This window comes from Bos javanicus, chromosome 20, assembly GCF_032452875.1.
Source record: "Bos javanicus breed banteng chromosome 20, ARS-OSU_banteng_1.0, whole genome shotgun sequence".
Lineage (NCBI taxonomy): Eukaryota > Metazoa > Chordata > Mammalia > Artiodactyla > Bovidae > Bos > Bos javanicus.
In genome coordinates, this window is record NC_083887.1 from 29,028,003 (window position 1) to 29,053,388 (window position 25,386).

Below are 25,386 nucleotides of genomic sequence, written 5' to 3' on the forward strand. Positions count from 1 at the left end.
TTGTAATTGTCAAGATTTGGTTTTCTGGTGAGTGTTGGATTTATAGAGAAAGTTAGTTTTCTGTATCACAAGTACTATAGACTTTGCATAATGATTTTATGCAGTCCTCCTGGCAGAGAAACTCTGAGAATAGGAGAAAATTGAAGGTCACAACAGTTAAATACCCTGCCCCAAACCATACAGCTAATGTTGCTGCTGCTGCTGCTGCTAAGTCACATCAGTCGTGTCTGACTCTGTGCGACCCCATAGACGGCAGCCCACCAGGCTCCGCCGTCCCTGGGATTCTCCAGGCAAGAACACTGGAGTGGTTGACATTTCCTTCTCCAATGCATGAAAGTGAGAAGTGAAAGTGAAGTCGCTCAGTCGTGTCCATCTCTTTGCGACCCCATGGACTATAGCCTACCAGGCTCCTCTGTCCATGTCCATGGGATTTTCCAGGCAAGAGTACTGGAGTGGGTTGCCATTGCCTCCTCCGACAGCTAACACTACTAGGATTTGAACCCTAGACTACCTTCAAAGTCTAATCATTATCTTTGACAACTACTGTCTTCAAGAGGAGGATGAATAAGAGAAGGTTTTATAACATTCAAAACAAGATGTCAAATCCAAAACTGTTTGCTTGCAGGTTGTCTGACCTAAGAATATATTTTTAATCTCTTAGTTTTCTGTTTATTTTAATGTGTCCTATATTATAAAAGTCCTCAATCAATAAAATCTAGAGTTATATAATCTTTTATATATCTTTATAGTAAAAATGTTAGTTGCCCAATCATGTCCAGCTCTTTGTGACCCCATGGACTGTAGCCTGCCAGCTCCTCTGTCCATGGAATTATCCAGGCAAGAACACTGGAGTGTGTTGCTGTTCCCTTCTCCAAGGGATCTTCCTGACCTAGGGATCAAGCCCGTGTCTCTTATGTTGTCCGAATTGGCAAGTGGGTTTTTTTTACCACTAGTGTCACCTGAGAAGCCCAAAAGGTATATTAGGAAAGTATTTACTACATTAATGACCTTTAACTTATTAAAAAAGGATTTCTTTAAATATCTTCATGAAGTGTATGTTTCTACTTAAAATTTAATTAATATATCTTCTTAGCATTTGCTGTCCTGGATACTGTCTGCATTAGTGCAGAAGTTAAACAGAAGACAAAATAGTTTTTTTTTAACTTTTTATTTCATATCAGGGACTAGCCAGTTAACAGTGTTTTGTTAGTTTCATATGAACAGCAAAGGGACTGAGCCATACATATATATACATGTAAGGATAGGATAGTTTTGAACTTCAAATAATTAGTAACAAGAGCAAAAATGAAATAAGAAACATACTGAAAATAAATGTTCTGGGGGTTGTAAAGAAGAAAAAAAAAAAAGCCTAAAAATTAATTGCCAGAACGGGACTTGAAGGACAGGTAGAATGCTGATAGGAAAAGGAACTCGTAGAATGGAAGTGACCATATCTCATACATATGTACCTAGGTATGATGATGGCGATTAAAAGTAAGTACTATCTTGCTTGAGTCATAAGGTACTTACCATAAAATGTTAAAGAAGAGATAAGAAGGGAGGAGGAAGCTATATTAGGGAGTGCCTTGGTGTTTTTACTTAAATGAGAGGGTCCATGTTGGTTTTTCACCTGTATGTTACATGTTAGATGGTTGCTCTGGAACTTGTGGGTTGAATTGATCGGATAACATAGACAGGAGACTTTTTGAGATATTCTAAGCAAGAGCTAGCTTTGCCTGAAGTCGAGACACAACAGTGGGTATGCAAAAAGGGGGTAGGTAGGAAAGACAATTCTGTGATAAAATGTACAAGACATAGAAATTGAGTTAAGGGGAAAAGAAACTTTCAGAGCAAAGAGTTAAGAAGAGAAACTCATGGCCAGAGAGGTGTGAGTCTCATGAGGTCAGTTTTCAGGAACATCTTCATTGCTGTTTTTTAAAGCAACTTCTAGAGTGAGTGATAACTATATTTTCCTTGCTAGCTAAGGAATGAATCCATGTTAACCAAAGAAGTGTTATATTATGCAAAGTCTACAGAATTGTGTTTATGACTGCAAAATAGGGTCAATGATACTTTAAAAGGAAATTGTAAGGTTTAATTGAGCATCATATTGATATTGAGATATCTAATGGCTTCAGTCCTTACTAAGCACCACTAATAAAAAGCCATGGTGTGGTAAACATTATTGCTATAAAAAAGAGTGGATGATACTTTATCCTTTTCATTTCTGTTGACCAAGAAGGGTAGAATATGATTTTCCCTTAAAAAAAAAAAAAAAGCAGAAATATAAGCATGTTTTTAAAAATGAGTATTTTTCAAAAGGCTCCTGACTCCTCTCCCAAAATTGGATTTCTTTTGGTAAGCAAGGAAAGGTAAATGAATACTAAGTATAACTCCAACATTGTATGCCACAGCTTGTTATATGCTAGCATCTGTGATTTGCATGTAGTACTTAAAAAAACAACAACACTTGGTTCTATAATAATCTTTATTTTACAGATAAGAAAATTTAGGGTTAGATAATTTAAGTAACTTCTCTCTGAATTAAACAGTTGGTGAGAATTTCTGGTTGAAGACAGCTGCAGTGGGAATGGTAAAGGGCAAATAGATGAATTCAACTTACATTTACATGTTAGAACCAAATAGCCTTGGTAATTGATTGAATAATGAAATTGAGTAGATTTTTGGCCAGGGGTTACCTAGGCTGGTTCCAGCTATCTAGGATGGTTCCAAATGAGGTATAACATTGTACCATTTTCTGGCATAGGAAACATCTGAGGGATATTTGTGGGAGGGAAGGTGATGAGATTGAGCTTGGGTGTGTTGTCTGACATGAGTATGAGATATGCAAGGGGATAGATTTAATTAGACTGTTGATTATTAGGATTAGGAGGCTTAGAAGACAGGAATGGATGGGAAATAGTCATTTTGTAGTCATCAGTTATGAATTAATCATGAAAGACATGGATGAGTGTATAATATTGCCCAAAGAGCATGTGTAGAATAGAAGATAAAAGGGCTATGTGTGACACCCAAGGGAACAGCAGCCTTTCAGAGAAAAGCAGAGTGGAGCCCTGAGAAGAGATGATAAGGGTCCAGTGAAGTGAAAATCCTCAGGGCACACATGATTGCATTTTAGAGTTCAGTGGTGTCACTTTTTTGTGAAACGTCTGTTACAGTATTGCGTGTTATCTACATCTCTCCTCTGTCCTTAGTGTATTAAATGGCGTATTTTGCATTTCCATTAGGAAAGGAAATAAAAAAAAGAGACAAAGGATTTCGTTGTAATTACCAGTGCATGAGATATGATTGACATTCTGTATTTGTGTACTTGTCCATAAATCTATAGGTAAGTTTTGACAGAAAAACTGGTGAAATCTTCAAAATGAGAAACGTTAATCTTTTATATAATTCCGAGGTGAGAGTAGAAACAAGGGCAGAGTGAGACTATTATAGTTCTTTCTTGTACTACTACTTTTAACCGAAGAGTCACTCATAATTAGGAATGATAATAACTTTGAAAGGTTCATGCAAATGTATGCCTTAAAAAAATGTAGCCCAAATAGTCTAAGTAGGAGAACTAATATAAAATAAAAATGTCTTGATTAACAGAAATGTCTGTCATGAAAATTTATACAATTTTTGTAAAAAATAACTGCTCAGAGACTACATCTTCAACCAGAATGCAGTAGCCCATGTTTCTGTAGACTGTTTTATGACCATAGAGTTGTATTAGTTGATTTGGTTCTTTACTTTTACAAGTCTATACTGTAACAAGTGTGGTCTATTACCTAGCCTAACTACAGTGTCAATAGACTTTAAAGAAATCAAATGAAAGCAATATTAAAATAATCTTTGATGAATTTGTCATATACTGATAAATCTTAACTCTATGTTAGTACAATATTAACCTGGAATAAACTTCCTAATTTTAATATAAGGTGGGATAAGAATGTTTCAAAAGGTAGCTAATAATCACAGCTATGTTGAAAATGAAATCAGAAATTTTAAACAAATAATTGTTTGGAAAAACAGTGGCAATCTATTTAAAGTAGCTGTTCAATTAAGCAGTGTTAAAAGTGCAGATTTTAAGTAGATTCTGATTTTAAACCTAGTGTCTGTTCAAATATTTTTAGCCTCAGAACAAAATTAATAATGTTTTCTCTTTTCAAATTAAGAAAAATAGAGCATAAATATTTGGAGTGCTATGAAGCTGTGGCAGTTCTAGAATTTGTGATTGACCTAATCTGTAGTTATAAATTTGCAGTACCATAGTTTTTATGTGCCCTATTTATTACTGTTTATTCTAATCTATGATTGAAGATTTTATATATAAAATACTTCAAAGTACCTCCAAAGAGTCTTCTTTAAAGTAGTTCTTTATAATATAGATCTCCCTGTTTTCATCCATATTGAAACTATAAAGGGAGTTTATTTTTACTTCTTTATGGGATAAATGGGGGTATGGGTCCTCATGAACTTATTTGTATAACTTCATCTCAAATAATTGTTAGAATTCTGTAGTCACACTGCCTTGCTTTAGGAATATATTTATTTTACTTAGATTTAACTTTATGGCCATTGAAAGAGCTATCTTATTTACCAAATGAGCAATTTGTTCATTTATTTAACTTTGTGCTTGTGCTCAGTCATGTCTGACTCTGTAATAATTTTTATGGTGGTGGTGGGGGAGGAGGAGGACTGATTATTGTCTACATCTTAAAATATGATTTCTTTTATTTATTGTAGGTTTTATTGGGATTTAATAATGCTTATAATGATGGTTGGAAATCTGGTCATCATACCAGTTGGAATCACATTCTTTACAGAACAGACAACAACACCATGGATTATTTTCAATGTGGCTTCAGATACAGTTTTCCTTTTGGACTTGATCATGAATTTCAGGACTGGGACTGTCAATGAAGACAGTTCTGAAATCATCCTGGACCCTAAAGTGATCAAGATGAATTATTTAAAAAGCTGGTTTGTGGTTGACTTCATCTCATCAATCCCAGTGGATTATATCTTTCTCATTGTAGAAAAAGGAATGGATTCGGAAGTTTACAAGACAGCCAGGGCACTTCGCATTGTGAGGTTTACAAAAATTCTCAGTCTCTTGCGTTTATTACGACTTTCAAGGTTAATTAGATACATACATCAGTGGGAAGAGGTAAGACATATCTTTTCCTTTATATAAAGTTTATATATCATGAGATTTTAAACTACAGTGGTTTTAAAATGAACAGCTGTGCTATGTATAATGAGTTTTATGAAGTTCAAAAAGAAAAATTTCATTTTTTTCCTTTTTGGTACATAGTGATACATTTGCAACTTTAAAAGATATGGTTGAAAATTGAATTTGAGTAAAGTGAAGAAGTTAGCGATTGTAAGGCAATTGTCTTATGCCACTTCAGTCTTTTCAAAAGCAAATCTACTTTAATCAGCAAATATTTATCTTAACCAGTGCAACTGCTCCTTCACCATGGGAGATTGTTTTTATATACCACGTAATATTAATTTGTTTTATCTAACACATCAAGTGCCATCTTTGACAAAATTGTAGGGTCCGATTGCTAGTTTGTATCATTAGTTCTGTGAAATAATGTGGAATATGTTTCCTCATATTGAAACTTCAGAGAATCATGCTTGAAGAAAAAAGATTCTTTTGTGTATTTCCAGCTTGTATATATAAAGACATTTTAGTGGAATAATTTTACTCTTTGTTATTCTTTGTGTTATGGTTATTTATTGTAGATTCTCCCTACTAGATCATTTCATAATACTGAAAAGCACATATCCTGAAGGGAAATTATTACATAGAAAACACAAATAATACAGTGAATAAAAACAGTGAATCTGGCCAATGTTCTGCTGAAAAGGGCATCCATTGTTCTTAGGCAGTGGGTGGGACTTGAAAGGGCTTAGAAACTGGGTGGGACCTGAAAGGGCTTTGGAAAAGGGAGTTTCTAAACATGTGAGTCAAATGTCCCATCACCAAGCAAAGGAGGGTAAGTCCCTAATTTCACAGTCTGCATATTAGTTTTTTGATTTTCTTTTCCTTCTAAACACACCTTAAAAATTAATTATAACCTGAACTTTATTGTCTGCATAGAAATAAGGGTCAAAAAGGCCTCCAGAGTGACTAAACCTGCACTAAAGAAAGCAGCACACTGACTAGGCATTAATCGCCACTTTACTAGCTACAGAAATGCTTTTCAGGATGAATTATATGTTGGAATTTAGGTTTAACAAGTCATAAAGTGAAACTTCTGTGAACATTAGCTCTGCTTTCTGTGGGACTCTGGCAGCGTTTTGTGTGTGCTTGTTGATGGCATTTTGGTTCCTAGGATTTCAGGAAATGACATGCAGCAATAAAAGCCAGTATAAGACACTGCTAAAAGGCATAAAAATGGATCATTCTTAAAATATGGATACGAATTACATTTAAAATCAGATGAAGCTCATTTGAGAAACTGGATTCATCTTGTAATGTATCTCTATGTAGCACATTCCATCTAACATGTAATAAATGTTTGGTTCTCAAACATTATTATGCTAATGTTAATATCAAAGCAAGGTAATTATTGATAAAATAGCTAATATTTATTGATGGCTTATTATATGTCAAGTAATATATTTGATTCTTTACATGGATTAGTTCATCCAAGCTTCCTAACTTGCCCAGATTCACAGAGTAGTAGATAGAACTGGGATTCTGGCCTTGGCAATCTGACTCCAGATCCCAAGTTCTTAATCACAAAACTATATAGCTTCTCACTATAACATATATTCTTTTAGTGATAAATGATTTAATATTATACCATTTTATATGTACAATAAAATACGTGGAAAACTTTTCTTAACTGAGCTTTGTGGTCCAAGCAATGTATGATTTGAATATTTGCCTCTTAAAACATGGTCATAAAATTATTTTAATGAGTAGCCTGTGAGAAGAAAAGTCACTGATATAAATACCCAGACAATTAAAAATACAGTGGACAATGTGACTATTTTCAGTGTCTTGTAGTTTGAACCCAATTACCCTAGAGAATGGCAGAAGGATGAACAGATGGCATTCTATCAGATAAAATGGCAGGCTACGTAGTCATAGAAGAGCACGCTCCTGGACACTGTTGTCCTCTGGTTCCTGGCAGCGGTCAGAGGCACTTAGGTGTGTGTAACTCGATGGTGTTCTACAGATGCCATGATAGAATTCAAGAGCATTGGCTCACTGCCATCATCACTGTAAAATGAAATTTAATATGCCATTACAGACATTTGGTAACCAAACCCATTCAGGCTCGAGTTGTGAGTTGGCATAATCTTACTTATAAATAAATGACATTGATAGTAAATGAACCATAAGCTCACTTCATGAAGAATGTTTTCTTGATTATATGATAGCCCCATATAATGTCACATATATCATGGATATTTAATATCTGTTTGTAATGCTGTTAGAGGAAAAAAACAGTAGTAATTAACCCCAAATTTATTATGGATTTATTATTTCGTGATTGCATTACCTGTATGATTGAAACCAAAGTCACCAAAAAACGTGAATGGTTCCAAATTAGTATATCTCTACCTAAGTTTTATAAATGCCACCAGGATGTGTTTACAAGTAGAAACACAACAAGTAATCAGGTTTCTCTCTGAGCATTTGGAATAAGAGTACAGAGGAAGATGTGGGTTCACCCACATGTCTTTGAGTTCTGAGCGTTTTAATACCAAGCTGGCTCATGCTAAATTCAGCAAATTTGGGGAAGTAATGTGTGAAGTCTGGAAGCTGCCACAGTTCTAAATGAATCATTCCCAAGGAAAGCGGCTGCCTTCTATAGGAAACTGCTTCCATCTTCAATGAAATTTTTTCGCCCCCTGGTCTGAATTAGTTCAACTGAAAAGCAACAAGAAGTGCCAAAGCCAGATAAATTCAAAAAATATTGTGAATGAAATAGAGAAATGTCAAATTTTAGCCCTTATATTACTGGCCTGCTAAACTTAAACATGGTGGCTAATACTGAAGGAAAGAGCTGATTTGGCCAACAAATTTATGAAACATGGTGTTAGGTGGCGTGGGGAGTTGTCTTCCAGAAGCAATGATAAGATCAATAGCGTTAGGATGCAAAATTAAAGCTCTCTGACACTGTACTGAAACTTTATATGCATGGCCATGTGAGAAGATCTGGGGTGATTGTTTAGATAAATCAGATCAGAAAATTCCTTTTCCTATAATCTCCCGAAAATGGAATCTCTCTCAGTTTTGTATTTTGACTTGAAAAAAGCATCCCTTTAATTCAGCATTGTTGTTAGTGTTGTGAAGTCAGTGACCCAGTCCAGAGTGCTGGTTTGCAACCTATCACAGAAAGATCTCATTCTCTGTGATCCTCCTAAAAGAGACATATGGTGAGGAAATCCTCAGAAATTAAATGGAATGTTATTAACAATTTTGACATTCACCAGCCACTGAAGAGATTAAGGGTAGATTAAGAGTTTAGTAAATAGGAGATTATTTGGTTAGTAAAGGTGAAGAGTTCTAGGAACCTTGAATGTTACAGCTGCTGATCCCTGTTGTTTTATCAAAGGCAGATGATCCTTGAAATGATTAGATATTTTGGAAACAATAATTGAAAAGAAATATTAGTCTGCAATGGTTATCTGTTTGTAGGATTCAATGTCATAGAAAGTACAAATTGTTCATGGGCAGTATAATACAGGCATGGTAAACACATGAAACTCCTGTAATAACTATGGCTTTGAAATACATACCTATAATATTTTATTTTTTATTCCTCATTTACTATCCTCTCAACCATTTGGGTGTAGATTTTAGACCTATCACAAGCAACATGCCTATTTTGAGGCAAGAAAGAGGGCTGTGGTTCTGATTTTCATGTATGTCTATAGACATTTCAGATGAATAATGTGTCTGGAATATTGCAATGCTCTTATAGCAATCAGTATTAGATTTTTATGTTGGCTTAGAGGCAGATATATATACAAATTATGTTTAACAACAGGGCATTAATAAGGAAATGTATTCCACAGGGAGCTAATACAGACTGCAGTTTCTGTCTTTCATAATTTTAGCATTCTAATTGGTGTAGATTAGAAACTAACTCTTGTTATAATTATACCATGCATATTATAACTACTTCCATTTTTTAGACAGCACATAGAATTCTAAGACTTGCCATAAGCAAACACCATTGTTTTGATAAGCCTTCCCTCTGCTAGAATCTAGGGAGGCTCCTTGTTTGTGGTATCAGATCTGTGTTTCTTTGCTTGCCTTCAAGGCTCTCAGTGAACCATTTCCCCATCTCACCACTGTCACTTCTTATTTGCACCAAACAGCTCTTTTCTGTTTGATTTTTAGTTTTATAATGCTTCTGGCAGAGAATGGATTTTTTTTTTCCTGCATCTGCTAATTTTGCATGTGTCACAGCTCAGGTTTGGAAAGCCTTCCTTTTCCGAAGGATTATTCATTATTCATTTGATGCTCAAACACCTCTGAAAATATTCTACATTGAGGGACTATGCTATAATGGTCAGTACTTTTACTTTGAACAGTTCTACTGTCTCTGCTTGCATTTGTTCATGCTCATAGTCTGGTTGTGAATTCTCCTGTATGCATTTCTTTTCTTTACCTGGGCATAAACGTCTGTAGGGAACGTCAGTGTCAACTTTTTGCCCTTGAATCTCCTTGTACCATAGTCCAGAGTTCTAAACACAATCGGTTGTCCAGGCATACCTATCCGCTGAACACATGGCAGTCCTCCATGGTCTAAATCCATTAAATAATTGCAAAGGAAAATTAATTCTTCCCTCCCAAGCATATACTGAGTGCTTCTATATGCAGATGCTACGCATGAGAATACAAAACATACCCCAGCTTTGTAGGAAAAAGAGACATGTGAGAAAATAATCACAGATGGTGTGGTAAGTGATGGCATAAAAGAGGGAGTGAACAACTACAGCTTATTTTTTTTTTTGCAGAAGAAAGCTTCAGGGATACTCAAAAGTGAGTTTTGAAGCTGGAGCCTGGATTACTAAGATGAGAAACATGGGACAGAGGAGTGCAGTCAGTGAGACATGAAGCATAAGCAGTCAGCACAGTTCTGCATCTCCAGAATCTGGGTTGCCAAGGCAGTGAGTTTGGAGGTATAGGCAGGAATTTGTGCTGAGGACTGACTCAAACAGTAAGGTGTCAGGGAGGCTTTAGAGGCAGGGAGTTTGCATTTTAAAATGCTGCGGATTGAGGAGGGTTGGAGACAACTGAGGATAGAACTAATAATATCAGTTAAGAAAGAGATTTATCACACAGTTGCATTTTTTATATATAGCCAGCATCAGGCAGGATGCTTTTTAGTTAAAAGGAGGTTTATCTTTGCTGAATATTCTTGCCATTGAAATATATTTATCAAATAAAATATGATAAGACATTATATGAGTTGTAGTGTTCTACAATTTAAGTATTGATATTTGATATAGTTAATAATCATTAATATAATAATATATTAACAGTATGTTTATATAATTTTATTATTGATACAATGATACTTGAGATTTTTATTTCATACCACCAGAAACGTGGTGGTATAAAATGGACCTTATGCTCAAAATTAGCACTTATGGATGTTTATTCAAATTGTACGTTCTATTTTCTATTTATTCTAGGGAGAAATATTCAAAGTGACTTACTTACGCCTACAACATTAAATTCTAATATTTTAATCTTAGGAAATGAGATACATGGAAATTATTTGAAATATTTAAATTGATGTATGCCTATAATATTTATAAATATGAGATTCATTATGTCATCTTTCTCAGATTAGTGCATCAACTAACAAAAATATTATTGTGTTTGTGTGAGTTGCCACATACTTTTTGCAGGCAGATATTGATTCTGCGGAAGACCACTAGGTGTCCTCTATTGGTTGTTTTACTTCAGGGTTCTATATTTGGAAATACCAAAACTATCTTCTCTTGAAATTATTCATTGATACTCTCTTAGAATCACCTAACTGCTTGTCTATTTATGTTTAGCTAAAATGCATGGCAGTGGATATTCACATATGTAAAGATGATTTCTCTGTATTTATACTTTCTCCTCAGGTTAAAGAAAGAGTTTGTTTGTTCTCTAAAAATAATTCTTTCTTTCAAGAGAATTGTTTTCAACATTACCATATATTTTTTAAGAGGATATTTTAGCAGATCCTCTGGAGTCCTAAAGTACTGTATGATGAGTTCTATTTGGATAGGCAGTATTATTAAGTCTAGACAATTAAAAAGAAGTTGACAAAGTATGTGTTGGTGTATGTATATGTGTATGTGTTAGGGGTGAGATATATACTTTTATGAATGTTTTTTGGCTAGAAACCTGAAGCTAATATGTGTAATACTGATGCTTTTGATATGGGAGGAAATATCAGTTTAATGCTAAAATATAAGATCAATTTTGAAATGTCCAGGGTCCTATTTTAAGATTAAAATATCAGAATTTCTTAATGCCCCATCATTGCCCAATCTGTGTTCCTGTTTTGTGTGTGTTTATATGCTCCCATTGCTATATGTTGATAACTAGACTTGTAACCCAAACTTCCAAATTATGTATCTCTAATCTTCAAAATTTACATGACATTGCTATAAAAATATCTCACGAGCTCCTCAAGCTCAGTATGTCCATTTCTGCTTCAGGTCTCTTCCTTCTCTCATTTCTTGTTACTCAATTCAGAAATCCAAGAAGTATCCCTGACTTCTCTGCTTTCAGTCTCCATAGTTAACAGTAACCAAGTTCTACTGGTTCTGCTTCTTGGAATGTGGTCTGAATTCTAATATTCCTTCACTCAGTCCTCTCTGTCACCATCCTAGTCCAAGCCAACATCAGTCATTTCTTATTTGCATTTTCATAGTAGAGTCATTACTAGGTTTAAAAATTCTCTCTTGCTTGTCCTCCAGGGGCCTCAAAAGTGATATTTTTGAAGAGCAAATTTTACGGTATCTTCCACCTGCTGAAAATATTTCTATGACATTCGTTATCATAAGGACAAATTCCATAATTCAAGATCCTTTGAAATCTGAGTCTTCCCCACATCAGCCTGGAAAATTACTTTCTCATTAATTTTTAACTAGGCTGAACATATTTATGTTTATCATATATGCTTTTTTAAGGCCTTTACAAGTGTTGTTCACTTTTTCTAGAACTTTGTTCCTTTGGCCAACCCCAGTTCATCCATCACATTGTGTTCCTTTGACTTCGGCTTTAACTTAAGATACCCTAGGGCGGAATTAGTGCATCTCTCAGGCAGTGTTAGTTCCATCTGTAATGTGCCTGCATACCCCTATGCTTTTTGCTTTGTAACATTCTTTACCTTTGTAATTTCTCTTAAACCTTGCCTTCCCAACTATATATTAAACTCCAGAAGGGCAGAAACCATAGACTTCATGTGTTTTTAGCTGCTGGCTTCATGTCTAGAAAATAATGGGGCACAAGAGTACTTACTAAATGAGTTAAATTATGACCTCAAGAAAATTTCAATTCAGCAAATGTAAACAAGCATAAGAAAAACAGTAGAGTGTCTTAAATCTAAAACTGGAGATTTTTATAGTATAGAAGAAAAACAAAACCAAAGATGTGCTATGAGTGTGATAGAGGGTAGAGGAGAAGCTCTAAATTAAATAAGGCATCCTGATAAAATTGGCCACTTTGAAAACCCAGCTTGAAAGTGTATGTCCTTCCAAGTGGGATAGGCCTGGGAAATATTCCAAGAGAATTGAGAGAAATTGTGGATGAATTCAATCTAGTTCATCATTTATGGGGATAATAATGATTTTCTGCTCAGTCTCTCAGAAGGGCTTTGAGGTTCAAATGATATGTTACTGTTGAACATACTTAGAGACTCTAAGGTTTATAGAAATGTGCATTATTGTTATCATAAAAGTCCCCACTAGTTTAAAACAAGTAAAATTTCAACAGAGAGTTCAGTAGTGTGCTTACTGCTTTTCCAAGTACTGGAAGCACTATAAATACTATTATGCATTATTTCTTTCCAATATATACCGAGTAAAAATTTGCAGCAGTAAATGAATCAGGCTAATTTAGGACAAAGCACATTCAGCCTTTCATTTCTCCAGAATTTCTGGAGAACTGTCTCAGTTTTCTGTTTCACTGTGTATGTCGACACAGCATGTATTACTTCTACTGCTATTTTAGACTCATCTGGGTGCTGTTAGAGTGCAAACTGGGATGCGGTTGTTTCCTGAGTAGTGGATCCAAAATTTGTAATGTGATTCTGTTTTAAACTGGAATTCTAGTTCAACTGCCAGAGTGTTTCATAAAAACACCTTGCTGTAGATTGTGTTACTTTAATTATCTGGGTAATGATCTTAGCAGAACAGGTCACTTTGCTTAGCTTGTATTCTGTGATGCACGTATCTACAAAAGGGGAGATGTGAAGAGACATGACATAATAGGAAAATGGTACAGTGAAACCCGAGAAGATTTTGTTGTTACAAATAATGAGGCGAAATTAAGCTGATCTCTAAAGGGAATGTTAAATGTAATTATCTACTCATAGATGGAAAACATGTGCTTTTTATTGTCAGTTTCTGCCAAGTCAGTCTTTTGCTTTAGTCAGATACAACGTCAAAGTGTTTTTTATTAATTAGAAATATTTTAGAAAACAAAGTTGTGCTCGCATTATGTCAAAAGTAGTAGTCGATTCAGGTTTCACTGGACAAACCATAGTATTGAAATATATGAGAAATTTTCACAGAAAGTCACCTTTATAAGATATTATTACTGTGTTATGAAGACTCCAGAATAAATAAAATTAGAGCCTTTGAATTGTACTGAGCAATGGATGAGCAAGACCTACTTTGACTTTTCTTTCTAACTTGCTGATGTATGCACTTTAGATTTTGTGTTAGAGAAGTCATGTCTTAGTGTGAAAGGGAAATACATTTGGTTGGTTATGTAATTCTGGTGGCTATTTTGAGTTAAGTCTGCCATTTAGGCCATATTAAAAAAAAAAAGACAAAATCTTTTTCTTATTACATCTTAAAGGGAAAGTAAACATTGAGTGAGGATTCTAGAAACTAGTCCCAGGATTCATATTATTTAAAGCAGTTGTGAAGGAAAAAAATACTAGCTATTTTGAGATAATCATTATCTGTCAGGAGTGGTGGACTCCAAATGGTTTCCATTAAGGTTGGTGATGCTTCCCTGGTGGCTCAGACAGTAAAGCATCTGCCTGCAATGCGGGAGACCAGGGTTGTTTCCCTGGGTTGGGGAGATCCCCTGGAGAAGGAAATGGCAACCCACTCAAGTATTCTTGCCTGGAAAATCCCATGGATGGAGAAGCCTGGTGGGCTACAGTCCATGCGGTAGCAAAGAGTCGGACGCAACTGAGAGACTTCACATCATCATTATCACGGTTGGTCATCGGTGGGAATATTTGCAATGATATGCTGATTATTTCAATGTGGTGCATTTTTCTTTGTTACTGGTGGGGGGTATGAGCTGGGTAAACATATGAAACAAAAGAAATTCAGCTGAATGGAAAGGAAAATCAAGATTACCTTGCACAAGTCGTTTCTAGACACTTATATCAGGGGAAAAAATGAGGATGAAAGCTTCTACTTAGGTCATATGGTTGTTTTAATAATCAAAAAGAAAATTCATGTGAAAATTCTTTGTAAACTCTAAAACTGAAAGTGTAAAGAGAATAGTAATGTACTATATAATTAGACAGTCAAATTATTTTACTATTTTTTTCACAGACTCTCTCTAAAAAAAAAGAAATTCCTATCTTCCTCAATATTTGACATCATACCAGAGTGTAAGGGGGGAATTTGAATTGTGATAGTGTGTAAAATCTAATGTAGATAGATTGAGAATCCAAGAGTTGTTAACTCCCTAATAATATCTAATCAAAGTGTTTGGGGCGTCAACTAATTTTGTGGAGGTTCTGTACTCTTTTTAGTATGGGAAGCAGTTCTTCACTGTGTAAAAATATTAATCTCTTGATATGGATAAATGTTCAGAGCAATTCCTTCCAACTGATTGACACTGAATCACAATCATTCAAGTTCACAGATTTTAAGAATACTGTGAAATTAAAAATGCTTCTCCATTTTTATTCAATATGAAATACAAACTTAGATAGTCCTTAATCTGGTGGAGGATTACCTCTCCCCTTCTCCCTGGCATGTTTGCTGTAGAAGCAGAATAATTTTCTAATGACAGTAATTAGTTGTTGTGCAGTCACTAGGTCATATCCAACTCTGCAGTCCTATGGACTGCAGAATGTCAGGCTCCCCTGTATTTGTTAGAAAAGAGTTTTTGGAGAACTTCTGCCAATAGAGTTATAATATATATATATTAGAATAATACTAGAATGTGAATGGGTTCAAAAGTTATATGTGTATTTATTACTGTGACATGCAAAGCCAAGTTATGTATAGTGAACTCTGCAAGTTTTAAGTGACTAGTTTTCTGTTTCCAGACATACTTTGGGAATTGTGACATTAATGACTAAAATTTAACCATTGGGGAATGATTCATTTTTGTTCCTTCAAGAATATTTTATAGAACTTCAAATAAGTAGTTTAAGCCACTACCAGGTAATGTTTTAGTAGGCTCTTGGTTGTCAGGTAGTGAGAAAAATTCTCAAGTAGTTGAGTAATTCTTAAAAAAAAATAGGTGTATGAATATGAGTTTTGCAACTTGAATGAGAGGTGCATTTGCCTGAGACGGGTTCTGCTTCATGTGAGAAGTTTAGTTGGGATGCAGGGGAGAAAGACAACAGAAAGTGATTGGAAAAAAACACAGTTTTGCTGAAGTCCTTCCTTGTTGCCAATTACCAGTTTTTGCCTAGTGTTGGAGATAAATGTGTTAATGTTTCCAAGTCTTATTGCTGGGAATTTTACCAACTAAATCTTCCATCCCCCTTTCCATTTAGTTGAATTGTTATTTCTGATGTTCCAAAAATCTCCTGTGTCTTGAAATTAGAAGATGACTCTGTGGTTTCAGATGAAAAGATTTTTAGTTAGCACATGTCCTAGAAAAATTCTACTGTTTTTGAAAGAATTCTATTTAGTAGCACATTTCTTAAGTGTATGATTCTGTACTTCCAATTAAACATTGTGAGTGTAATCACATACTAACCATTTGAACAAAAAATAAGAGACTACGTAATTAAATGCTTTGCTGATTCCTCGTTTGTGAACTTCATATCTTTATATTATTATCAGATGTAGTATGTAATATAAATCAATTGGCTACCAACCAGATGCTGAGTACTGTACTACATACAGGAATACAAAAATGGATAATCAATGACTTTTGCTAAATAAGATTTTGTAATCTAGTGGAAGAATTAGAAAAGGAAATAAACAATTGTAACATATCTATTAGAAATTGTTGAATGGGATATTCTGAGTAAAATTGTAAGACTACATCTCAGGCACAAAGAACTCCACAGTCAATTCACTAAGTCTGCTAAAGGAGCAGGAGTGGGGAGTGTTGGTGTCTGAGTTAGACATTTATCCTCCTTTGATTAATAAGTAGAAATAAAGCTGTAAAATGCCATGCCATTTAAAATTTGTTGAGTTTTGCAAGCAGTAAAAGCAATTTTATGTATTAATAAAGTAATATCAATACTGTGTTGAGATTGCAAAATTACTTCCCATTACTGGACTATGAAACATTTTCATAACATTCAAACTGTACACATTTATGAAAGATTTATAAATGTAAAGAACTTTTTTAGGAAACAGAAAGAACATTATAGTTAAATTTCATACATAGCATTATAAACTCTGTAATTAGTGAGAGAATTTGACAGGAAGAACCTAGTTTCTCAATCATTTACTCTCTTGTTCTCTTTTCTATAGTATGGATGCTTTTGCACAGACTCCTAACCAGAAAATGTTAATTTGCAAGACCAAACATATCAAAATTAATTATTTTTACTCCATATGGATCTTCAGATGATTATTTTATTCATTTATTTGATGTGGAGAGGAAATGCTTCAGGTTAAAAATACAATTTAAATGTGATAAAATTTCACAGCTATTTATAAATATCTTATCCCAAATTATGCTGCTAACAGTTTCTTAAAGGAAAGAAACATAATAATTTCCTCATAGTTCAGTCATATAAGCATGTTATCATTAGCAAAAAACAATCAAGATGTCCTCAGATTTGGAAGAGGATTTCCTTAAAAGTGTTTCCCTCATGCTCTGAGATTTTAGAAATCATATTCAGTATTCCTCAGTGTGTGGTCTCTGAGTTATTAATGGTTTTATGGAGACAAATTTTTTTTTTAATGTTGAGATGTTATCACTTGGCCCTAGATATCTTAGCAGCTTCTTATAGGGTCTTAGTGGAGAATTCAATGATTCGCCTCAAAGTGATATTATATATATATATTACTTTCTATGGGGGAGCCTGTTGGGCTGCTGTCTGTGGGGTCGCACAGAGTCGGACACGACTGAAGCGACTTAGCAGCAGTAGCAGCAGCATGACTCTTTGGCCGAAATCTGTCACATAACCTCACCTAACCACCAGAAGTCAAGAAGAGCAATCTTACTATGCATGGGAGGCAATGGGCTGGAGCTATTTGCATATTAGTATTACTTAAGGAGTTGGAATAGCTTAGAGATAGAGACAAAGTTGTCTGGAATGGATCACTAAGTTGGCCTATTGCATATGAACTTGGATCTGTTATATTAAAAACAAAATTATGAGTCTACTTGATCATCCAATGTTTTCCTTTCAATAATATTTCTGGTCTTAGATACACAACCTTTTAGGTAGTGAAGAATGCCATTATTGAGAAAACATGTTGTGTGGTCACTCACCTACAGCCAGCCATCCTGGAGTGTGAAGTCAAGTGAGCATTAGGAAGCATTACTATGAACAAAGCTAGTGGAGGAGATGGAATTCCAGCTGAGCTATTTCAAATCCTAAAAGATGATGCTGTTAAAGTGCTGCACTCAGTATGTCAGCAAATTTGGAAAACTCAACAGTGGCCACAAGACTTGAAAAGGTCAGTTTTCATTCCAATCCCAAAGAAAAGCAATGCCAAAAAATGTTCCAATTACTGTACAGCTGCGCTCATTTCACATGCTAGCCAGGTTATGCTCAAAATCCTTCAAGCTAGGCCTTAGCAGTACTTGATCTGGAGAACTTCCAGATGTACATAGTAGGATTGTTATGTCCTCTTAATGAATTACTCTCTTGAGCACCATAAAATAACCCTTTTTATCTCTGATATATACTTTGACATTAATATAGCTATTCCATCTTTATATGATTAATATTTGTATGGTATATATTTTTCCATGTTTTATTTTCAATCTGTTTTTACTTTAAAGTGAATGGTTTGTGTACAATTTTGAATCTTACTTTTTTTTTATTTTCACATCTGACAACCTCTAACATTTAATTTAAACTGTTTACATGTAATGTAAATCCTATAGTTGAGTTTAAGTATACCATCTTGATATTTGTTTTCTATTTATCTCATACGTATTTCCTGGGATTCTCCAGGCAAGAGTACTGGAGTGGGTTGCTATTTCCTTCTTCAGGGGATTTTCTTGACCCAGGGATGGAACCTGTGTCTCTTAAGTTTCCTGCATTGGCAGGCGGGTTCTTTCCCATTAGTACTCGTGCCTGGAGAATCCCATGGACAGAGGAGCTTGTGGGCTATGGTCCATAAGCTTGCAAAGAGTCATCCTTTTTCCATCATTAACAGTATGTTTTTATGGATATAGGTGGAAATGTTCATATACGTTTTGTGCCTCTATGTAGAAAAACAAATGATGAACTCCTCTGAAAAGTTAAAGTATATGAGACTTCATCCCTGCAATTATTATAGATTTATCCATTAACAATTGGTTTGGTTACTTTCTTCTAGAGTAGCAGATCTTCTTGAGCATTAAACTTCTCCTAACAAAGTATTATGGACATTTTCAAACGTACAAACTTTGAAAGAATTTCACAGTGACTACTAACAATATTCACTACCTAGATTCTTTAACATCTTAGTACATTTTCTGTACCACATATTTATCTTCTATTCATATACCATTTTTTTTCCTTTTGATATATTTCAAAGGTAACTGCAAACCAGTTTTTCACAGTCTTCTTCCTCCAAATATTTTAGCATGCATCAAATGCTCCATCTCTAAGCTCTCAATTTTGTACATGTGCTATAACATATAGAATGCTTTTTCTGATATAGTATAGTTTATAGCATAACAAAAGTAAAAATGATCAGATAATGAAAATAAAATTGTGAACATTAAGTAACCTTAAAAAGTTCAAATCTGCATTTTAGTAACAATGGTTCCACCATGATTATGTTTATCCAACAATCATACTTTTAATGCCTTTAGTTTCTTTAACCTTTAGTGATTTTTATGATTAAATTAGTGAGACTGTCTTTAGATTGGAACATGTTCTTAGCATCCTTTTGGTCTTGGCTATTTCTCCTCTGGAAAAAAGAGGTTAAATTGGGTGATCTTGAATATCTTTTTTAGGCCTGGAATTCCCTGACACTCATACTTCTCCCAGCTCCTCAGATGCACCCTGCTATGATTTGTGAAAGCAAATAATTTGAAGATTTTTCAAACTAGTATTCTTTATGGCTGTATTCAAAATGTGTTTAGTTGGAGGAGCAAGAAAATGATTTTCTACTATTAAATATTTATTGCTTGCTTATTAACACATTTCTATTCACCAGATATGTTTACAAAAATACAGAAAAAACTTTTGTGACTTTTCTATAGCTTAAAAAAAATGTGCTTTTCCTTCTGTGACTTTTTTCAAAGTAGGTGATTTCTTGAGAGCATGTGAAAGGTTCACAGGGTAGAAAATAAAACACTAGTAGTAATAAATAGGGCTTCCCTAGTAGCTCAGCTGATAAAGAATCCACCTGCAATGAGGAAGACCCTGGTTTGATTCCTGGGTTGGTAAGATCCCCTGGAGAAGGGATAGGCTACCCGCTCCAGTATTCTTGGGCTTCCCTGATGACTCAACACAGTAAAGAATCCGCCCACAATCTGGGAGACTTGGGTTCAATCCCTGGGTAGGGAAGAGCCTCTGGAGGAGGGCATGGCAACCTACTCCAGTATTCTTGCCTAGAGAATCCCTATGGACAGAGGAGTCTGGCAGGCTACAGTCCATGGGGTCTCAGAAAGTCAGAGACGACTGAGTGACTAAGCAAAACACACGGCACAGTAAGAAATATTCTCAGCAAGTAGTGCCATGGCCTCTGTTATTCAAGTGTGAGCTTTCAGTGGTCTGCAAGCACATATGTGCCATATATAAAGTAGTCACTTATGCTAGGAAGACACTAACCTGTTCAGTTTTTGTTGTTGTTTCTTTAACAAGTTCAAGTTGAGTCCCTATCTTAAAACAGTGTAGGGCCAACTTTTATTTCATTCAATCAAGTAAAAAATTAAGTTTGAAAACACAAGTTGTCTGGCATTTTATTGCATATTTATGCCAACAGGGTTCTAGTGCTTCTTATTGACTGAAGTGCCCAGGAAGTTGCTACTTTGCCCATTCTCTATTGTAATGTGACAACCCATATATAATTCTTTTTTCCTCAGTACTTTTATAGGTTCTATAAGTAAAGTGTGATATACTTAGATAAAGGTATTTAAAATTTTACAAATAAACAGAATACTACTTTGGCTATAAATGGTTTATAAAACCAAGGAATGATAATACTTTCAGGAAATATTACATTTGGCCTTATGTTATGACCTTAATATGTACACATACTCTTGGGAAATGGAAATCAGGAAATTATAATACCTTCTTTGCTGCTCAAAGTAAATGTAATTTTTCTGTCATGTCCATTTTACCTATAGTTACACATTATATTCACAGATAAAAGTATACATGAAAGACTATATCTGTCTTGACTGTGCACCCTAAAACTAGTGGTTCTAGATTTTATTTCATAGACAATCTATTTTTTCTCAGAGCTTGTGTGTGGTAAAAAGTAGTCATGTTAGTTTTTATTTTGACAATAAGTCACTTAAAAAATCTACAATCTACTATTATTACAATTTCTCATTACACTAGAAATATAAGAAGCCATGATGAATAGTTGGCAAAAAATTCTTGCTTCCCCAGGTCAGTGAAAATAGTCACCATGGCTCCTCTTGGTCCACAGAGGAGCCTTTGGAGTGATGGCTCAGTCTAAAGTGAATCATCAAGAGGATGAGAGACAACTTTATGCATCCTTTTCACATGATGGAAACAATCATATGCAATAATATCCCAATTATTCTGGGAAAGAAATGACACATGTGTAACTTAGTAAGAGAAGACATTCCTTCTAGTGACTTGGAATAATAAATGGCTGATTTTGCAGGTTCTACATTTCAATGTCAGTTACCAAAAAGAAACCTGTCATTTAGACAGGAAGAATAAAATGAAATCAGAATTACTAGAATTACAGAATTGTATTCCTCCTGCCTGAAGGCACAGTCATCCTATTTAGCATCAGTTCTTAAGCATTTGACTTTGAGAAATCTATTTGAAGTAGAAGTGTAGGCAAATAGATAGACCCTGTTTGTCATTTATGCACATATATATGTTATATGCATACATGTCATATGACATATATAAGCATATATTTATATATTGTGTACATAGTAATGTCTTTTCTGATAGGTCGTTTTAACTTTCTTTTCCAAATTGGATTTTGTAACTCCTCTGAGTCCTCTGATTAAAACCTTCCAGTGATTTTATTATAATAAAGTCTGAATATGCCTTACCATGACCTCCAGGACCTTGTATGATCTGACCCCTTGCCTCTCTCTCCGAAATTAGCTTGTATCACTTTCTCCTTTAAAAACTTCGCTGGTGGCCCAGATGGTAAAGCATCTGCCTACAATGCGGGAGACCCGGGTTCCATCCCTGTGTTGGAAGATCCTCTGGAGATGGAAATGGCAACCCACTCCAGTATTCTTGCCTAGAAAATCCAATGGATGGAGGAGCGTGGTAGGCTATAGTCCATGGGGTCGCAAAGAATCGGACACAACTGAGAGACTTCACTTTCTTTCTTTTCTTTATACTCTCTCCTTTGCAGACTGTTCACTGTCTTCATTAGACTTCTTCTTGAAGCTGGATCCTTCATTAGGAATTTTTGTATTGGTTGTATTCTCTGCCTTCCTAAACAACTTGAACGTTATCTTTTCGGAGTGGTATTTTGTGAACACATTTAGCTCAAGTTGTTATTCCTCTATATTCACCTTCACAATATTGTGGGTCTTTGCTTGTTGGCACTTAGAATGGTTTTGTTGGGACTTCCCTGGTGGTCCAGTGGCTAGGACTCCATGCTCCCAATGCAGAGGCCCCAGGTCCCATCCCTGGTGAGATCCTACATGCCCAATTAAAAAGGATCCCGCATGCTGCAGTGAAAATTGAAGATCCTGTGTACTGCAACTAAGGCCTGGTGCAGCCAAAAAAAAAGAATGGTTTTATGTGTTTCATGACTTACTGCTCTGTGTGTCTCCACCAGGATATTAGTTGAGAGTATAAACTTCAGCTTTCTCTGTTGGTGTTGAATTCCCATGCTTCAGTAGTTCCTGGCACACAGAAAACACAGTAGTGATTGTTGAAGGATATTTATGAGAGCTATCACTACTGATGGTAGTATTGAAATGATTTCCACATCAATATTCTAGACCAGAACTGCTGGTCTAGACGGTCATGTAATTATTTTCAACAAAGAAGCATTATTAGATGTTTATTTGCAATTGACATGAATAGTCTTTCACAATTATCATAAAATTAATAAATGATAACAGTGTCATGTGGCTGATGTACATGATTGTGTTGAAATTCTGTTTCGCTTCTTCTGAGATATGTAACTTTGCTAAGTTTTCATTTCCTAATCTACACAGTACGAATAATAGATAACTCATGGGAGCATTGTAAATATTGAATATAATACATCTGTCATCTCACATGACAGTACGATACGCTATTAGACCAAGCATTCCATGAGAGAAAAATCAAGGATGATATTTTAGCCCAGAACCCGATGACTCAGAAAACAGATTTTGTGTTAATACTTCCTTATCATCTAAGAGCATGACAGGTTTCTAGCAGAAAGAGGCCTCCTTCCTCCAGGACTGACTCATAGCCTCATCACCACAGTCTGCCTGAAACGTCATCCAGACTAATGCCAGTATATCCTGGATCCCAGTTTGCCTCTGCAAATGCAAGAATTCTCAGATTACCACATTTTCCCCACCCCATATGTTTCCATGCATGTACTACCCTAACTTCCTCTTGCAACCCTCTCCAACCCCATCCCCGGTACTGTCCGCTGGGCCATAGGTATCTAACTCTGTCAACAAAATTTCTCTGTTCACTTTTTGTTTTCTCAAACTGAAACTAGTTTTCACTTGAAGACACTGTTTCTCCTGTAGCCCATGCAAGTGGTAATTTTTCTCTTTTCTTCTGCTTATTCTTGGGCCCTGCAAGTGAGAGAGGGTGTTGATCCTTCTCAGTCACACCCTACTCCCCTCCCTCTAGCCAGCTGCTTACTTGACTCCTCTTGTTCACCATATCCATATCCAATCCACTGAGTCTATTTCAAAATAGATCTGGAATGTGATCATTTCTGAACCATTTCCACCTTTACCATTCTGTTTCAAGCTATCCTCATCTCCCACTGGAGTTATTGTAACACCTCCTAAATGTTTTCTTTATTTCTACCCTTGCATCCTTTGGGCTAATTTTTCATATCGCTGTCAGTACATTCTTTTGAAAACCTAAGGAAACCATGTCACTTCATAGCTCCAAACAATGCAATGGTTTTCAGTCCCATGAAGAGGCCCATGAGGTCCTCCTACATTGTCTGACTCCTTAACTAGCCCCTGTAATCTCATCTTTTATTGGAAGGCTCTTTTTACATCCTGCTAGCCACACAGTCGGAGAAGGCAATGGCACCCCACTCCAGTACTCTTGCCTGGAAAATCCCATGGACGGAGGAGCCTGGTAGGCTGCAGTCCATGGGGTCGCTAAGAGTCGGACAGGACTGAGCGACTTCACTTTCACTTTTCACTTTCATGCATTGGAGAAGGAAATGGCAACCCACTCCAGTGTTCTTGCCTGGGGAATCCCAGGGACGGGGGAGCTGGGTGGGCTGCTGTCTATGGGGTCGTACAGAGTTGGACACGACTGAAGCGACTTAGCAGCAGCAGCCACACAGTACCCCTTCAATATCTAGAACTTTGCCAAGAATATCCTTCGTAGCTTTTGGACTAGCTCTTTCCTCTATCTAGAAAGCTCTTTAACCAGATAAGTCTCTTGTTTTTACTTCTTTCAGGTCTCTACTCAAGTTATGGGTAGAAGGTCAAATTATGAATGAGCTCTTTTGACTATTGTATATAAAGCATCAGTCTTCTGCTCTTTTCTTTATCCATCCTGATCTAATTTTTCTACATAAAACTTATTACAACTCCCTGTGTTATATATTTATTTACTTCACTTCCCCTAAAATGAAAGCTCTAGGAGGAAGGAGACTTTGTTTTTTCACTTATTATTTTGTCCTCTTCACCTAGAGCGATTTTTAGGATCTAGTTGATTTGTATTCATTATTTGTTGAATGAATGTTTAAACTGTCTCATCACTCTTCTGAATTAAAGAGGATGGGATTCTTCATTTTCATCACTAGGAGATGTTTCTCCTACTTACAAAGAATAGCTAACTTTACCAAGTTCTAATGAAATAACAGAGGATGGGCAGAAAATGAATATAGATAATAATATCATAGTAGTTAAGATGAAAGTTTTTTGAAAATTTCGCATTTAACTCAAGAAAAGGACATTATATAACCGATTTATCAGAGCTTGGAGGTTTATAAATGGATGTAATCTTAGAGGAGAGTAAAACATAAAGAGGCAATGTGAACTCGTCCAGGATAATGGAACTAATCAGTTGTCAGGCCGGGGTTGCATCTCTGCCTCATTATTTTCTATTCAGAATCCATTCACTCAACAGTAAATATTCACTGAGCTCCTTCTGAGGGTATGCTGTGGTCAAGGAAACAGACAAAGATCTCCTCTGATGGATCTTAAAGTAGCAAAGGAGATTAATGTTAAAAATATTGAAGTTAAACACGTGCATTCTTGGACCGTGTATTGTGAAGGAGGCAGCATCTAAAAAGTGATACATTTATGAGGAGACTGACCCAGTCTGAAGGATAAAGTGACCCTTTCCTGGGTAAGTGTAATCATGAAAGGAATGGACTTTTGAGTGATGAGGAGGAGCTAGCAAGAGGCAGAGGGACTGATTGTTTTTCTGGCAAAAAGATCAGACCCCTGTTCCTGGAAGAGGCAGG

The 25,386-nt window shown here is 35.6% G+C and overlaps 1 protein-coding gene across 1 annotated transcript in view; it reads left to right on the top strand.

Annotated features, from left to right (window-relative positions):
• The window catches only part of HCN1 (hyperpolarization activated cyclic nucleotide gated potassium channel 1), a 466,192-nt gene that overhangs the window by 50,545 nt on the left and 390,261 nt on the right, over positions 1-25,386 (top strand). Inside the window, exon 2 of the mRNA XM_061393578.1 lies at positions 4,750-5,173. Coding sequence (XP_061249562.1) covers positions 4,750-5,173 — 424 coding nt within the window. The remainder of the gene's footprint in view (positions 1-4,749; positions 5,174-25,386) is intronic.